General features: G+C 46.1%; 1 protein-coding gene across 1 annotated transcript in view; it reads right to left on the bottom strand.

Annotated features, from left to right (window-relative positions):
* LOC311311602 (A-type voltage-gated potassium channel KCND3-like) overlaps nt 1–15,910 on the bottom strand; it is a gene marked incomplete at both ends in the record, with an annotated part of 96,337 nt that overhangs the window by 15,001 nt on the left and 65,426 nt on the right. The window contains one exon of the mRNA XM_084441352.1: nt 7,294–7,462. Coding sequence (XP_084297478.1) covers nt 7,294–7,462 — 169 coding nt within the window. The remainder of the gene's footprint in view (nt 1–7,293; nt 7,463–15,910) is intronic.

Genomic DNA, 15,910 nt, shown 5'->3' with positions numbered 1-15,910 from the left:
TTTATAATAATAATAATGCGATAAAGAAGAGTGTCCTTTTATGCATTAAGTTTTATATGACCTTTTATGTGTTGCACTTTATCTTGATGCTTTTAATGTCTCATGTAAAGCACTTTGAATTGCCTTGTTGCTGAAATGTGCTATACAAATAAACTTGCCTTGCCTTGCCTTTCATTCGCCTGCATCCTGTTGACTCGCAAGCTTTTTTTTGTATATGTCTGACCGTTTGCAGCTAAATTAAAGGATTCGCTGTGTTACTGTACATTTACCCTGCTTCTCGCTCAGAGTGCTGTTATTGATCAAAGTGTAATCTCAGGCTGCGGACCCCCAGTAGCCTTGCAGAGCAGAGCTGGGCTGCTGTACAATTCAGAGAGACTCCTTAATCACAAGCACTAGCCTCTCACTGTAACTTTCTGAGTAGAATAGACCACACTTTTACTGAGAGCACCCAGCATAGTTTTTCTTTGCCTTGTGAGACCTAGCGAGCACACACTGTTTCTCTCTGCAGTCTGGCCTTCCCCCTATCTCAAATGATTATTGCTGAAACATTATTTTCCTCCGGCATACTCTTGTTCTTGTTTAGTTGTTATTATTGAGTCTATTTCGGCAATAAATACAGTTATAGCTGTGTTTATTCTACTAACTAATTGTTTCTTCGGGAGACTGTTTTACCATGGGAACCAATCAGGGGCTGCTGGATGCCAGCACAGTCCCTGATTGGCCCGGTCAAAATCTAATCGGAGAATAATTGTTCAATATAGGGGTCATGGGGAAAGTCCAGACTGAGCTGCGGAGCGAAACTGAATGTGATCTCGCGAGATCAGGATGGTATCACATGGCTATGTTTTATAGGTATGTACAAAGCAAAATGTACCTGGTAATGGGAAAACGAATTGCGCCGACCGGTACAGTATATGTGTGCAGGACACACACATATGTACTAATGTACAGGGGTCGATCTAAAGTCCCCCCCCACTTCAGCATTGCCTGGTGGGGGACAATGATATTAGGATAACTTATATCAGACAGGTTATCTGCAGATCAAGGTTATAATAGTCTTCCTTTTTTCATTAGTTTTCATTTTTGTATCGTTTTAACTTTTTGTTTTAAATTTCAGTTACATTTTAATTAGTTTTTAAAGCAGGTTTGCTAGTTTATTTTTTGAAAATGCTTAGTTTTAGTTTAGTTTTTATTATTTCCGTATCAGTTGTAGTTTTTTTTTCTTCTGCACTATCCTCAGGAAACTATCCTGATCTCGTGAGCTCAAGTTGTTTCACTCCGTGCAAAACAAACCATCTGGCGCACATCAAGTTACTTCTGCGCAGGAGCACAGCAAAAGAAAAAATGGAGGATAGATTTCATATCCACCAAAAATACTAGGCTTATGTATGAAATGAAAAAGACTAAAACTAAGGACATTTTCGCTACAATTTTAGTTTATTTTAGTTAGTTTTGTAAACACACAATACAGTTTTAGTTAGTTATCATTTTTTGTAAAGCCTAGTTTTTATTTTTGTGTATCGCTGTAAGCCAGCGCACCATAGATAGTGTTTGTCGGGTAGTCACTCCCTCCCTCCCTTACTCCGTTGGATGATGACCTGCATTTCTCTGTTGGCACCACAAGAGGCAGTAGTCCCAGCACACCAAAATAAAGAAGGACACCAAAATCAAGCCACCGATCTCCACTGCACAAGTAGAGTCGCGGTGAAAGCATCGGACTCCCACCCGTTAGATTGGGGTCCAACGATTTTGGGAAACCCTACTCCCACCCTCTGCTAGCCTGTGGGTTTATTCATACGTTTACTTTCGGCCTTTCCAGCCCTCTCCCTCCCTCCTTTCACTCTCCTTTCCCCTATTTTGGAAGTACGGGAGAGATTCCATAGGAACACAAGACACTCTATGACATCCTGTACTTTCAAGTTCCTCGGTAGTGTAGTGGATAAAGCGTCCGACTCCCATGCGGGAGATCAGGGTTCGTTCCCCAGGTGAGGACGAACCTGTTTGATTCCTAGCTTTAGCCACAACCTTTTTCCTCTCCTCTCTGCCCCCTTTTTTCAGACGGACGGGAGAGATCCCATAGGAACAAAAAGTTGTTTTTTATTTCTAAGGAAATGTACAGTCTGTTTAGCAGATTAATTAACTGTGTCAAACTGATTGCAGAAACTGGGTGACCAGTTAAAAGACCAATTACAAGTCCCATTGATATACTAGACTTGTGCTTACTGTTATGTTTCTCTGTGTATGCAACTCTGTGTTTTGTTTTCTGCTCCTCCTGTTCTCGGTCCCACTACCAGATTCCTGAGTGGATCCAGTTATAATTAATATAATTCAAAGCATTTTAATAAATATGAGCATTGTGATTTGTCATTTGTGTTTGTCACTGGATGTTATAGAAGTAAAATATGGTTACCTGGTGGTGCTATGTCAGTTATTGAATTTATGTGCAGTAATTGAACATTTGAAATACTCCTGTTTTGAAATTATAGCTACATTATAGGTGTTTCAGTAATTACCCATTATGTATTAGGCTATACTTTGCATGTATTTACCAGGTAAATGTTTAGTAATTGGGGGACTATGAAAGGAAGGGTTACCAAAAACATGTTCAGAGTAAGTTAATGTATCAATAGAAATCCATAAGCCTAGGGCCAATGGGCCTAGGATATAGACAATAAACTACCGGTAGAACGGTGGTGGAGCAATAGCGGGAGCATTTCGGATTACTAGCGGACCGCTGTCCCTGATGCTAATTATCCTCCAGAGTTCCGATTGCCATTCGATGTGCAAATGGCCAGGAACCTGCCAGCGGATTCCGCCGGAGGTCCGCCAGCGGGTTCGGCCGGAGGTCCGCTAACTTGTCCATCAGGGACGCGCTGTAGGTCCGCTAGCCTTGTGTTATCTGGGTTTATCCCTTACCTTTGTCCAGAAACAGAAGTTTAACCAATTGCAGCAAAATAGCTTAAGTTACAGGAATCATCAGTGTAACTGCTTTAGCCACTGACCGCTACCATTAATGTTATGGAAGCTGCTGCTAGTTGTTGTGAGCTTCTGAGCTAACTGGCTATTCCGCTCTTATTGTGCTGCATTGGAACTGATGTGTCCAGGCGACAAGACCTATCTTAATTTATCAGACATTATTTCATGTTATTTCAATTCACAGCTATTTCATGACTAGCTTCTGTCCTACCAGTCCTGAACAGAAACAAGCCAGCCAAGCACATAAGCCAGGCTGGACCTTGCCTGGTTATTTCAGTTAACTAAAATGTTTTTTCACATCTTGTTTTCGTAATTACGTTTGTAATAACCTTTCTGCAGATGAGACTGGGAACGAGGGACAGGCTCACAACAAGCTCGTTTACTGACAGAGAGCCCCAGATGGCCACCTCACTGTCCTGGGAGCCTGGAGCCCCACTACAGAGCAGAATGAAGACAGAGGACAGAAGTATGTGACTGTGTCTGAGCCTGGTGTGTGTGTGTGTCTGTGTGTGTGCGTGCGTGTGTACGGTGGCTGGATCTAATTCGAGACTTTCTCTCTCCCTCTCCATCTTTATCTCATTCTTTCCCTTCTTTTCTCTCTAACCTTCTCTCCGTCTTTCTCTGTCTCCTTCTCTCTTTCACCTCTCTATATATTATATATACTATACAGTTTCTATATATATATATATACATATATACACGAGGTGTAACCGAAAAGTCCCCGGATTGTGTCAGCCATGCTCATGGCTCTTTTTGAATTGAAAAAACAATGATATCCTTTTGATGCCCTATATCTCACGACTTTTCTGGCATAATATTGTTCACCTCACTCAATCGGTGCTTCTGTGACAGGCTGTTTTGTAGAGTGTCACAGGGGTAGCTTGTCACAGACAACAATTTTATTACAATAAAGAAAGTACACTCTCAAAACATTTTTATTACAGAATCTGCAGAGAAATTACCCATTGTCCCCCTCAAAGTAGTCCCCCCCAGAGTTAATGCACTTCTGCATTCGCTTTTGCCACCCATGGAAGCACTTAGCAAAGTCCTCCTCTTTGAGCCCCCTTAGTTCCCCACTCACGGTGGCTTTGATCTCTTCCACAGAGGTGGGTGACAAAAGCGACTTTTCGGTCGCATCTCGTATATATATATATATATATATTCACACTATATATATATATATATATATATATATACACTATATATATATATATATATATATATATATATATCCTTCTCTTTCTTCTCTCTATCTATCTCTCCTCTTCTCTCTCTCCTCTCTTGTATTGGTGCATGTGGACCAAGGTGCATAATTGCATAAGTCTCAGATAATTGCTAGCAGGTAGAGCCAAGGTGCATGCTGGGAGCTAGGAGCGGTGGCTGGGGAGATCACACACCTACGGAGAACCACGGGGCACCGCCGCAATTACCAGATTAATGGTCTCCCTCCCATCCCATTGTCTGATGTGCAGCATCATAAAGCCACTGTTTGGTTCATCCATTCCCCTCAGGACCAAGCTGTGTCTGTTAAATACACGACCCCCCTCATCTCCTCCCTCCAGCTAGCTACTGTAGGTCAAACTAAGGACAGATAGGGAACAGGGATTCAGTAACAGCAGAACCCCCAGCCTCCCTGTGCGAAAAGGAACCCTAACAGAGAGGAATTGTGATTACGGACTCTACAGCTACTGAGAAAGAAGGATACGCTGAGGCTAAAGATCTGCTACTCATGCAGCCCTCTTTTATCCGGAGTTAGTCGTCTTATCAAAAGAGCTGATCTGTCATCAAATCTTTACCGCCATCATTGCTGGTGCGCAGTGAACCTGTCGTCCCCCACCCATGATGCATGTCGTCATCACGTGTAGTTGCTGAAAAAGTTATTGGTCATCTAGTGTCGTAGATCTAACTGTCAGTGACATAGTAAATTCAAGGTGAATTTTCTGTGGCAGTGGGCAATCCGGACAGAGTAGATGTGTAATAACAAACTCCTCTTTTGTTTTGCCCTGCGAAAGCATCAGCAGAGAAAATAGAGAGAGAATATCATTTTTAGAGTGCTTGAGGCAAGTTATCCAACTACAAGATGCATTCCTGCCTGCATACAAAGATCAGCATTTAAAAAAATGCTGTGTGGAGAACCAGCATTTTCCCGGGTGGGGTGGTAGAAGATACTTTGCAGCATACCACACCATATTGATTGTGAGCCTGGCTGTAGTCAGCTTACAGCAGATAGATCCAATCGATCTCTGCTTTAGTTTGTTTCATGTAAACCTAATATGGACAGAAATATTCACACATTAATACAATGTAAAAAACAACAACAAAAACACATTGAAAACAGACCAATTAATCAAATGGTATGATAATCTACTGTTCATTTAAAATGTGTCCACAACACAGTTAGTTTCCTTTCAGGAGTACGTTCTAGAAACATGGTCTATGCCTCCCTCTGCTGTCTACGCAGTGTTACTGCACCATAGTGGTTCTGCTCAATGCATTCTACAGCATTCTACAACAGAGAGTTTGGATACTTGATTCTGATTGGCTAGCAGCCGTTATATATACAGATACTCTGTAACCCACGGTTGTGACCGCATAACAATTAGTATTAATGCGCCGTCAATCTCATTGACGAGGCCATTGATAAGATCAAGCGGTAGGCCACTATGCTTTGCGTAGCAACCACTCGCAGCAACCTCGCCTTTTTCATATTCTATTACAAAAACGCACTCATCAGTCCGACTCCAACACTTCCACACCCCTACCAGCAAAAACGAGTGCTCTGGAGAACTGTTTTAATAACTACACCATAGCTGGAAATGTTCAAATAAATGTGAACCACCCGAATTATCACTATATAGGCTCATGTGAATAAGGCCTATCCAAATAGGCGAGATAGCCTATGTTGCCTGGCAACCATTTCATTCAGAACTATAGCCTATCGCGGAAGATTATGTAAATGCTAAAATGATAAGAATGATCGGTAAATAAATGATTGAATGTTACTACTGTGTGTTTTTTGTGAATATAGATATGTAGTAACTGTTGTACAAAAGCAATTGACCACTCGAGGCAGTGGGTTACACAGGATTTTACAACAGCTACGGGTGTTTTAGGCAACGCCCCGCCCCTACGGGGGTTCTAACAATGCCCCGTAGCTGTAAAATCCCATTTAACACACTGCCTCGAGTGGACAATTGCTTAATTTGAGAATGAGCACCAAAAGAGCTACAGTACAAAACACCTCAAGCTCTGAACTGGATTTAGAAAGTGTACAGGCTCCTGAGTGGAACAGACTATAACTTCTACTGAGACACCAAGCATAGTTTTTTATGTACAAAGCAAAATGTACTTGGCAATGGGAATAATGAATTGTGGCGAGCGCCCTCTAGGTACATGTGTGACGGACGGACGCATGCTCGCATAAACGTGCGCATGACCAGCTCGCACGCCACACATGTACAGTACAGGGGTCAGATTAATATCCACCCTCCTCCATTTCATCGAGTGAGGAAGAACTAATGATCGTTTGCAGTGACATGTTTTATGGAGTGAAGTCAAGGGCATGCATCCAGTCAGCCAGTCAGCCAGTCAGTCAGTCAGTCAGTCAGTCAGTCAGTCAGTCAGTCAGTCAGTCAGTCAGTCAACTAGTCAGTCAGTCAGCCAGTCAGTCAACTAGTCAGTCAGCCAGTCAGCCAGTCAGTCAGTCAGCCAGTCAGTCAGTCAGTCAACTAGTCAGTCAGTCAGCCAGTCAACTAGTCAGTCAGTCAGTCAGTCAGTCAGTCAGTCAGTCAGTCAGTCAGTCAGTCAGTCAGTCAGTCAGTCAGTCAGTCAGTCAGTCAACTAGTCAGTCAGTCAGCCAGTCAGTCAACTAGTCAGTCAGCCAGTCAGCCAGTCAGCCAGTCAGTCAGCCAGTCAGTCAGTCAGTCAGTCAGTCAGTCAGTCAGCCAGTCAGCCAGTCAGTCAGTCAGCCAGTCAGTCAGTCAGTCAGTCAGTCAGTCAGTCAGTCTTATGTATGTGTGGATTCTTACTTCTGCAGCGCATGCCAGGTTAGTACTGCAGCCTTGGAAGTCAGGGGGGCCAGGGTTATCACACACACACACACACACACACACACACACACACACACACACACACACACACGTGCACACACAAACACACACACACACACACACACACACACACGTGCACACACACACACACGCACACACACCCAACAAATCACAGACAGACACTTCCAACCACCCACAAACACACTCACACGGCCCTTGCCCCCCTTCCAGCCGGATGGAGCTCATCGGGGGGGTTAATGGCGTTCACCTGTACCTTCTGCGCACGCCGCTTGTCTGTTCTCTGGTTCTGGTGATAGATGCGGCTAAAGTTGGAGACGATGACGGGCACGGGCAGGGCGATTACCAGCACCCCGCTCAGAGAACAGATGGAGCCGAAGATCTTCCCCGCAATCGTCTTCGGTACCATGTCCCCGTAGCTAGAATGAGAGGGAGGGAGGGATGGAGGGAGAGAGAGATGGGAAAAAATGTGATACGGTACATATTGCATGTAGTCTATACGTGTATTTGTGTGAAAGAGAGAGAGAGAGAGAGAGGGGTGCGTTTGGCCATCAGCAAGGATAGCAAGCTCTCTCTCTCTCTGTGTCTTTAGTGAGGCCAGGGACTGAAGAGAGGATGGTCTCTCTGTGTCTGTGGTGAGACCAGGGACTGAAGCGAGGATGGTCTCTCTGTGTCTGTGGTGAGACCAGGGACTGAAGCGAGGATGGTCTCTCTGTCTGTGATGAGACCAGGGACTGAAGCGAGGATGGTCTCTCTGTGTCTGTGGTGAGACCAGGGACTGAAGCGAGGATGGTCTCTCTGTGTCTGTGGTGAGACCAGGGACTGAAGCGAGGATGGTCTCTCTGTGTCTGTGGTGAGACCAGGGACTGAAGCGAGGATGGTCTCTCTGTGTCTGTGGTGAGACCAGGGACTGAAGCGAGGATGGTCTCTCTGTGTCTGTGGTGAGACCAGGGACTGAAGCGAGGATGGTCTCTCTGGGTCTGTAATGAGACCAGGGACTGAAGCGAGGATGGTCTCTCTGTGTCTGTGGTGAGACCAGGGACTGAAGCGAGGATGGTCTCTCTGTGTCTGTGGTGAGACCAGGGACTGAAGCGAGAAGAGGGAAGAGGCTCAGGGGGAGAGGGGGGGGGGGCAAATCCCTGCTATCTGTGCCACTCAGGCAGGGCAAAGCCGTGCCCACCCTGCCGGGGTGGCAGCTGAGGTGGAGGAGGGATGCCAGCATTGGTCTCCAGCAGTCTGCCATGCCACAGGCCATGGGGGGGGGGGGTTCAGCTACCAGCTTCTTTGAGGCTGGGCCAAAACGAGATGGGGATGTGGAAAAGAGGAGGAGGTAGGCAGAGGGGGGACAGAGAGATGATGAGAGATGGGGGGGGGGGGGGGGAGATGCAGAGGGGGAGAAAGAGGGGTAGGGAGAAGGGCAGAGAGGGGCAGGTAGAGAGGCGAGGACAGGGATGGGGATATATTTCCTGCAAATGCTTGCGTATTGAGAGCTTTAAACGAATTCAGTGGAGAGTTCTCCTGGAGGGCTCTCCGCATGCTTCACAGCTCCACTCTGTCTTTGATACTGTCTCTCTCTCTGATGTCCTTTCTGAGGTTTTGAAGTTCCTCTCCACGGGTTTAGAGGAGTTGTGAAAGTCGGGAAGCTGTCCATGCGCCACGGACCGCCTAGGGGACTGGGGAGACATGCCCCACCCGGGCGTGGACACTGGCACCAACACTTCCTAATAGGCACGGTCTCTGAAACTCTCTCTGTTCATTCCAAGTCTCTGTTCCTTCTAATGTATCTCACTCGGTCTCTCCTCTCCTCTCCTCCTATCCTCTCCTCTCTCGTGTCCCTAACTTCACTCCCTTCCCAGCTGGCAATCATTTGTTCTAAAATTGTTCAAAGAACGTGAAAACATTAGCAGAACGTGAAAACATTAGCAGAACGTGTTGGGAATGTTCCCCAATGTTGCGGGATCATTCCCTGCTAGCTGGGTCTCTCATATCCTCCTCTCCGTTCCTTCTCTCTCCCCCATCCTCCTCCTCCCCTCGCCCCTCTCCCCCTCCTCCTCCTCCCCCCGCCCCTCTCCCCCTCCTTCTCTCTCCTCCTCCTCCTCCCCCCGCCCCTCTCCCCCTTCTTCTCTCTCCTCCTCCTCTTCCTCCTCCTCCCTCCGCCCCTCTCCCCCTCCTCCGCCCCTCTCCCCCTCCTTCTCTCTCCTCCTCCTCCTCCCCTCTCCCCCTCCTCCTCCCCCCGCCCCTCTCACCCTCCTTCTCTCTCCCCCTCCTCCTCCTCCCCCCGCCCCTCTCCCCCTCCTTCTCTCTCCTCCTCCTCCCCTCTCCCCCTCCTCCGCCCCTCTTCCCCTCCTTCTCTCTCCTCCTCCTCCTCCCCCTCCTCATCCTCCTCCTCCGCCCGCCCCTCTCCCCCTCCTTCTCTCTCCTCCTCCTCCTCCCCCCGCCCCTCTCCCCCTCCTTCTCTCTCCTCCTCCCTCCGCCCCTCTTCCCCTCCTTCTCTCTCTCTCCTCCTCCTCCTCCCCCCGCCCCTCTCCCCCTCCTCCTCTCTCCTCCTCCTCCCCCTGCCCCTCTCCCCCTCCTTCTCTCTCCTCCTCCTCCTCCCCCCGCCCCTCTCACCCATCCTCTCTGAGGAGTGTAATGATCTCTGAGCCTCAGGGTCTTAGGGAAGCCACCTTTATCCTGTCAGGAGATAATACATGTGCGTGCTGCCGAGGAAGTGACATTCACTAATTTCTTCCAATTGTACCTCTTCCTCTCTGAGGTTTGGATTTGATCTTTGTCCTCAAAATCGCAGAGTTAAGTGTCGGTACTTTTACAGACAACCAGAGAGAGAGAGAGAGAGAGAGAGTCCTAGATGGAAAGAAACCAAACCAACTGGTACTTTGAAAAGAACAAACTGGTACTTTGGAGAAAAACAGCAATAAACCAAATGGTATCTAGAAGAAGCATATTTTATGGCCCCATTTTGCTTATCTCCTGTGTATGATTTTGATACAAAAATAAATCTTAATAAATAATAATAATAAATAAATCTCTGTCTCCAGCAGTCCTGTGCAGGACTCTGAGAGGATGCAGCTCTGCAATACGGACCCACAGCTGTGGGGAGATTTGTTTTTTGAATGAGCTTGGCTGTGTCCACCAGTGAGCTGTATGTACTGTAGCTGAACAGCGCCAAGCTTACAGTACAGCTGCTTAGAGCACACTAGAGCTGGAGTTTAGAGCTGGCAAGGCTACCCATGTTTTAGACCTACGTTAGCCACGAGTGTTGTGTGCAGATTAATTAGCTAAGTTACGATACAGTAGCTAGCTAATGTTAAGTAGTGCTAACGTTCGCTGTCTCTATGGTGGGTAGACATGCCCCGCCCGGGCGTGGACACTGGCACCAACACTTCCTAATAGGCACGGTCTCTAAAACTCTCTCTGTTCATTCCAAGTCTCCGTTCCTTCTACTGTATCTCACTCGGTCTCTCCTCTCTCTCCTCTCCTCTCCTCTCCTCTCCTCTCTCCTCTCTTGTGTCCCTAACTTCACTCCCTTCCCAGCTGGCAATCATTTGTTCTAAAATTGTTCAAAGAACGTGAAAACATTAGCAGAACGTGAAAACATTAGCAGAACGTGTTGGGAATGTTCCCCAATGTTGCGGGATCATTCCCTGCTAGCTGGGTCTCTCATATCCTCCTCTCCGTTCCTTCTCTCTCCCCCATCCTCCTCCTCCCCTCGCCCCTCTCCTCCTCCGCCCCCCGCCACTCTCCCCCTCCTTCTCTCTCCTGCCGCCCCTCTCCCCCTCCTCCCCCGCCCCTCTCCCCCTCCTTCTCTCTCCCCCTCCTCCCCCCGCCCCTCTCCCCCTCCTTCTCTCTCCCTCTGCCCCTCTCCCCCCGCCTCTCTCCTCCTCCCCCCGCCCCTCTCCCCCTCCTTCTCTCTCCTCCTCCTCCCCCTGCCCCTCTCCCCCTCCTTCTCTCTCCTCCTCCTCCTCCCCCCACCCCTCTCCCCCTCCTTCTCTCTCCTCCTCCTCCTCCCCCTGCCCCTCTCCCCCTCCTCCTCTCTCCTCCTCCTCCTCCCCCTGCCCCTCTCCCCCTCCTCCTCTCTCCTCCTCCTCCTCCCCCTGCCCCTCTCCCCCTCCTTCTCTCTCCTCCTCCTCCTCCTCCCCCCGCCCCTCTCCTTCTCTCTCCTCCTCCTCCCTCCGCCCCTCTTCCCCTCCTTCTCTCTCTCTCCTCCTCCTCCTCCCCCCGCCCCTCTCCCCCTCCTCCTCTCTCCTCCTCCTCCTCCCCCTGCCCCTCTCCCCCTCCTTCTCTCTCCTCCTCCTCCTCCCCCCGCCCCTCTCACCCATCCTCTCTGAGGAGTGTAATGATCTCTGATCTCTGAGCCTCAGGGTCTTAGGGAAGCCACCTTTATCCTGTCAGGAGATAATACATGTGCGTGCTGCCGAGGAAGTGACATTCACTCATTTCTTCCAATTGTACCTCTTCCTCTCTGAGGTTTGGATTTGATCTTTGTCCTCAAAATCGCAGAGTTAAATGTCGGTACTTTTACAGACAACCAGAGAGAATAAGAGGGAAAGAGAGAGAGAGAGAGAGAGAGAGTCCTAGATGGAAAGAAACCAAACTATCTGGTACTTTGAAAAGAACAAACTGGTACTTTGAAGAAGAACAGCAATAAACCAAATGGTATCTAGAAGAAGCATATTTTATGGGCCAATTTTGCGTATCTCCTGTGTATGATTTTGATACAAAAATAGACAAAATGTCAATCTACTCCAGAGAATGGCTGCAGTGAGAGAACCTCATCCCCAATCTTAAAGTCCAGGTTAACCCAGTTCAAATTTTTGTTATGAGCTTCATACACTATAGGTAAACATGTCATTAACCAGCCAGCCAAATCTGAGTGATTAAAAATGTCGCTAAGTATATAAAATAAGGCTTCAAAATGGGTTGAAAATCAGCAGCATTCTCTGGTCTGAGACTGTGGGGGCGTGTCTGCTGAAGGCACCGAAGCCACACCCAATTGCGTGGGGAGGGGGTGTGGACGGAAGAACCTGTCAAATAGTACAGTTCTCTGGTCTGCATATTAATATTTACAATTGTCACACTGGCACGCCGTCTCTTTTGTGGTAGGAAGGCACAGCTTTGTGAAAACAGAGAGGAGTTGAAATTACACTTGTCTAATGAGTCAAACGCACAGATGCTTCCTAAATACCTCCTGACAAACAACACAGGTAAAACTGTAGCTACTCTATACCAACGTGCCAGTTTTACTGCCCTTAGATGCAAAATACAAAAACAGGCAACGAGGAATGTACGAATGTACAATAGGGAGTCTGTCCCTATTTTCTCCCTGCCACCTCCGGACCCATTCCTATCCCTCCCAGGCGATCCTGTCGTCCCTTGGGATCAATGGAAAAAGTTGTTTAAAATGTACCTTTTAGTCACTGGCTTGAACAGCGCTGATAGCGCGAAGAAGTAGTGTACTACCGGAGTTGATAATCGGGACAGACTCATCCACTCTCGTTGGCAATGTTATGTGTGAGAATAACGAGCACTCGGCTTCAACTTTCCCACAACATATCCAACAGAACTGGAATGTTCAGCCAGTAGCCGCCGAGCACCGCTTCACTGGGAGAGGGTGCGTCTTTCTCCAGCTGCAGCTGGTCTACCTAACCATCCCCCTCGCTCCCGCCTCCCGGTCTCCCGCTGGAGAAATATATTGTAACCATTACCGGTGAACCCATACGCACATCAGGTGCCACAAATATGGCAGGCAGTTTCTGTATAGTTAACGCTTATAGTCATAATATATCATCCGTAACTTTATTTGGTGGGTGGTCGTCTGGTCGGTGCTGCTAGCTATGTTAGCTAGACTAAGGTTATATACACACTCCCATCTGCAACAAACTACATAGCTAATGTTAGCTATAATTCCTCCTAAGATTACATATAATTCATCATAGCTGACATTACCAAATAAATGTTAAGACACATATTTTGTATATTAACGTAGCAGTGTATTTTCCTATTGCTTACGTTACCTAGCTAACGTTATAACGTTAATTAGCTATAAGCACACAAGGCAGCGGTGTCGGCACCAAAGGTTGATGCGACAGGAGGAGAATGGAGGCCGGGGAGGGAGATGGTTGGCTCCGCCGAATTCACCAGGACCAGTCGTGAGTCTGTGAAACCCAAAAGCCTCATATTATAATTGCAGAAGCTTTCGGAAGTGAAATGTTTGCTGTAGAGGCGGGCGCTAGCGGTGACAGACTCCTCTGTAACACCATGGCTCTTCAAAAATGCTAACCATTTGCTTCTCATTTCAGCTTTACTCGGGAGTTGAAAGAAGGAGACCTTATCATCCCATTCCTGCTGGCATCCAGGAAGGATGCATTTTCGTTTAGTTTTATGCATAGGCATTGCTAACTAAGAAAAACTAGCTAATTCTAGACTGCTGGTTAAAACTAGCTAATTCTAGACTCAAGATTGAGCAGGAGAACCGAAGATTCAAATCCGTTCTAGCTTAGTGTTAGGGCGGGGATATGCTAAGAACACCGCTCTACGTCATCAAGTACCATTTTAAGCCCGCCCAGAAAATCCAGAAATCAAAACTGGTCAAAAACACAAAACTGGTCTAACTTCACAATTCAGTACTACACATGGTTCATCCCATTTTTACATGTTATCAGCAATGCATCACTAACACATAGAATGTGTTTTCAAGCAAATCTCTGATTTTGGTTAACTGGGACTTTAATGACTGGTATGAATCAGGCTGAGGAGACTTACGAACATACATAATGACATAATGCAAAGTTAATTGCCAGAAGTCAAGCAGATGATCCAGTTGAGACTCTATTGTCCCTGAGTTGATGTGTTGTTCTGGTCATGGACTTGGTTAGAAGACACCAGCCATTAACTGTCGTGCATCTTTGACATTATGTACAAAAGAAACGTTGCACTGTGCGCTATCTCTGTCTCCAGCAGTCCTGTGCAGGATTCTGAGAGGATGCAGCTCTGCAATACGGACCCGCAGCTGTGGGGAGATTTATTTTCTAAATGAGCTTGGCTGTGTGTCCACCAAGGTTATTATAGTAAACGAAATCTAATTAAAAAACAAAAACTAGGTGTGAAAAAACATTTTAGTTAACTGAAAAAAATAAAAGAAAAACTTTACAGAAAAACGATAACTAACTAAAACTGCATTGTGTGTTTACAAAACTAACTAAAATAAACTAAAATTATAGAGAAAATGTTAGTTTTAGTCTTTTTCCTTTCATACATGAGCCTAGTATTTTGGGTGGATATGAAATCTATCCTCCATTTTATTTAGCTATGCCCCTGCGCAGAAGTAACCTGACTTGCGCCAGATGGCTTGTTTCACACGGAGTGAAACAACGTGAGCTCACGAGATCAGGATAGTCTGACAAGGCTAGCACAGAAGAAAAAAAAAAAAAAAAACTAATACTGAAACTAATAAAAACTAAACTAAAACTAAGCATTTTCAAAAAATAAAAATTAAACTAAACTAGCAAACCTGCTTTAAAACTAATCAAAACTAAACTGAAATTGATAACAAAAAGTTAAAACAATATTAAAATAAAAACAAATGAAAAAAGCTATTCTAACCTTGGTGTCCACCAGTGAGCTGTACAGTATGTAGCTGAACAGCTCCAAGCTTACAGTACAGCTGCTTAAAGCGCACTAGAGCTGGAGTTTAGAGCTGGCTAGGCTACCGATGTTTTAGACCTACGTTAGCCACGAGTGTTGTGTGCAGATTAATTAGCTAATTTACAATATAGTAGCTAGCTAATGTTAAGTAGTGCTAACGTTCGCTGTCTCTGTGGTTTCGCCCAAAACCGACCGCCCTTGTCGTCATAATAGCCTTTTACAGCCTGCACTCTAGCCCAAAACGTTTTTTCAACTGCAAAGAAAGCCTAGAGCTCATGGCGCTATAGCGCTAAAAAGTGCTTGGAACACAGTCTCAATAGCGGCCATTGTAAACAGCTTGCCGGTGGACACACACCCTAAGGAATGTACTGTATGTTGTTGTGTTGTGTTAACTTGTGTTGATTGTTGAGCCAGTCTAAGACGATTGTCTATCACGACAGACAAAGTTTTCTGAATCTGAAGACACCCATCTCATTTACTCTGCTGTTCAGCCAAAGATAGAACGCAAGACTTAGCTGTTAATGTCATTATTATTCTGGGAAAGTTCTTTTTGCATAAGAATAGATTCATGAAGTCTCTGCCGACATTCCTTGTATTTCACAAAGAACTGTCATTATTTCCTATCGCTGAAGTTTATGTTAAAAAAGAATGCCTTGAAACTTTGTAACTTAGTTGAGGTTCTGAAACTTGCTGAGGACCCCTAGTACTCTCTTTTATTTGTATATTCTGTTTTTTCTTTGTTTGTTTGTTTTTGTTATTATTTTCCCCCTCCTATTTTTCTCTCTCATCTTACAATTTTATGTGTCTGGTATATTCCTTGTATGACTGTGTGAAGTATTGCAAATTTTGTAAAGGAATATTTGTTCAATAAAAAATAAAAAATAAAAATGCTGCTCAGCCCGCCACCATTTTACAAAAGGTTGGGATGAGGGGGAGGAAGAGTGGGATGAGGAGGACAGGAAGGAGATGAAGGAGGAGGAGGAGGAGAAGGGGAAATCAATGGTGAGGAAAAGTATTAAATCTGTTTTGTCCTTCCAATTTCTCCATGGTTTTGATCTCAATTAAGCCCACTACAAGGAGTTTTTGACAGGTTATAAAACAGTCTCATTATAATACTGATGCCTCTACATTACCTACATTAGCAAATGCGGCCACCCGCATGAGGATTGGCTGTTTCTATGCAGTTATTCTATAGATATATTCTCGGCAGGTCGGGTTGTAGT

Source organism: Borostomias antarcticus (assembly GCF_949987555.1).
Source record: "Borostomias antarcticus genome assembly, chromosome: 7".
In the NCBI taxonomy this organism is placed as follows: domain Eukaryota; kingdom Metazoa; phylum Chordata; class Actinopteri; order Stomiiformes; family Stomiidae; genus Borostomias; species Borostomias antarcticus.
The sequence above is the reverse complement of the archived record's forward strand: the minus strand, read 5'-3'. Positions and strand labels throughout refer to the sequence as shown.